The sequence below is a fragment of the Penaeus monodon genome, chromosome 6 (assembly GCF_015228065.2).
Source record: "Penaeus monodon isolate SGIC_2016 chromosome 6, NSTDA_Pmon_1, whole genome shotgun sequence".
Lineage (NCBI taxonomy): Eukaryota > Metazoa > Arthropoda > Malacostraca > Decapoda > Penaeidae > Penaeus > Penaeus monodon.
Genome location: NC_051391.1, coordinates 8,881,077 through 8,883,576, shown reverse-complemented (window position 1 = coordinate 8,883,576; position 2,500 = coordinate 8,881,077). Strand labels below are relative to the sequence as shown.

Sequence of the window (2,500 nt, the reverse complement as noted above, 5' to 3'; positions counted from 1 at the left end):
ACATGGGATTTGTTCACGGCCGAGTTATTCGGTGAAGTATAGATTGCCTGGGAAAACGGACACGACTGTCCGATCCTGTCATAAACACATGAACTCGTTACTCATCCTCATTCGGGCGTGGCAGTAAAATATCCTGTGTATTAGTCTTGATGATATGCAGGTTGAAATTGATGGGTATGAAGTTTGCCCTAGCGTTCCGAAGCCTAATTTACAAAAATAGAAACATACACACATTTGCACACACGCACACGCGCATACACACACACACACACACACACACACACACACACACACACACCACACACATATACACATATGTGTGTGTATGTATATGTATATACACACTAATATAATGTATATGCATGTGTCTATATATGTATACATATTAATATATATATACACATTATGTGTGTATATTATATATATATATATATATATATATATATATATATATATATATATATAATGTGTGTGTAAATATATGTATATAATTCAAACACACCTCCACACACGTGTGTGTGTTGTGTATGTGTATATTATATCAATCTATGAATGATAAAAGTTTGAATTATATTATATAATTAATAAGAAGAGAAAAATTATCATAAAACTACCATCACTTAGCTTGATAATCATCATCATCATCATCATCATCATCATCATCATCATCATCATCATCATCATCATCATCATCATCATCATCATCATCATCATCATCATCATCATCATCATCATAATAACAACATCACTTAACAACAACAACGCCAATAGCACTCGTAACGCCGCCTCTCCCGCAGACGCGCTGCTCTCGCCCAGCAGCCAGCGGTATTCCGTCTACGTCCTCCCGCCGGCGACCCACGCGGACAGCCTCCGGAAGCGCCAGGCGGACTACGAGGCCGACGACGCGAGGGAGGCCTTCCAGGGTCGTCCTGAGGGAAGGCGCGACGCCCCCGGGCCTGGCACACCTCCCTTCGGGTTCCTGGAAGTGTCCCAAGGGCCTGGCCAGTTCGGAGGCGCCGTTCGAGAGGGGGCGCCCTTCTTCATCACGGATTTCGACCCCGAGCTGCAGCCGGGCTGGGGACACGAGGAGGAGCTCGAGGACAAGATGGATTCCTACGCCGTCGACCCTACGCCGGGTTCCTCCTCGCTGACCATCAGCGGCGACGGGCTGAAGGATGAAGCCCAGGACTCGCCCAAGCATTCGGACGCCGACAAGGATGCCAAAGTCCTAAAGAAACTTCTCGATAAGCCGAAGAAGTTGATGAAGGTTGGTACTTCACTTTATTTAGGTTTATACCTCTGTTTACTTAAGTTGGTACTTCCGTTTACTTAGGTTGGTACTTCTGTATCCTTAGGTTGGTGCTTCCGTTTAATTCTCTTAGTAGTTTTGATAATTACTAATAAATATTTATTGCCGTATATAAAGTCTGTAATACATAATATAACACAACTTAACATAACATAGCATAATATAACATAACATATAACAACAAACTCACAAATAACAACAAAGGGATCTTCAAACCTTGAGCAATCTAAACCATAATACAACACAACCCAACAACAACACAACCCTAGACCCACTAACCCACTCTACACTTCTCCCTCTCCTACAACACCTTAACCCATTTAATAACACCCAAACCATACCACAACACACCTATACCCCCTTTTCCGAACAGCATAAACCAAGACCCATTTTTAACCCCCCCTTCCCTCCCCCTCCCCCCTCCTCCCTCCCTCTGGCACCGCAGGTCATAAAGGCAAAGGGAAATGGGAATTACGTGCCCGAGGAAGTGCCCGGGGTGATGCTACCCACAGAGGACGGCGAGGAGGCTTTCGTGCCCGAAAACCTACTCGAGGACACGGAGCTCCTGTTGACTGCAGGGTCCGCCCAGCAGCCGACTTACGTCTCGCCGGAATCGCCCGCGACGCCCGTGAGTACCTGACGAAGGGCCCGCGAAGGATTTGTCTGTGAAGGACTTACGAAGGGCCCTTGTTTGTGAAGGACTTACGAAGGATTTGTTTGTGAAGGACTTACGAAGGATTTGTTTGTGAAGGACTTACGAAGGTGTTCGTCGCGTAGGACTTAGAAAGGACAGTTACGAAGGACTTTTGAGAGGTTTAGGAAAGATACTTACGTAGGACTTAATCACGAAAGACTTACTTGCGAAGGTCTTTCTTACGTAGAACTTAGGAAAAAAACTTATTTGCTTAGGACTTAGGGAAGACTTACGAAGGTCTTACTTACGGAGAACTTACTTATGAAGGATGTATGATCTTACTTACGGAAGACTCAGGAAAATCTTACTTGCGCAAGATTTAGGAAACTCTTACTTATGAAAGACTTAGGAAACTTATGAAGGACTTACGAAGGTCTTACTTCCGTGGTACTCAGTAAAGACTTATTTTCGAAGGTCATACTTAACGAAGGACTTACTTATGAAGTACTTATGAAGGTCTGACGAATATTTTACGATAGGAAATCTTACGTAGGATC

General features: G+C 44.1%; 1 protein-coding gene across 2 annotated transcripts in view; it reads left to right on the top strand.

Annotated features, from left to right (window-relative positions):
* LOC119574179 (putative uncharacterized protein DDB_G0291608) overlaps positions 1-2,500 on the top strand; it is a 117,770-nt gene that overhangs the window by 107,493 nt on the left and 7,777 nt on the right. Inside the window, exons 4-5 of one of the 2 annotated variants that reach the window (XM_037921274.1) lie at positions 798-1,267; positions 1,755-1,937. In XM_037921274.1, coding sequence (XP_037777202.1) covers positions 798-1,267; positions 1,755-1,937 — 653 coding nt within the window. The remainder of the gene's footprint in view (positions 1-797; positions 1,268-1,754; positions 1,938-2,500) is intronic. The other variant, XM_037921276.1, reaches the window with a different exon arrangement.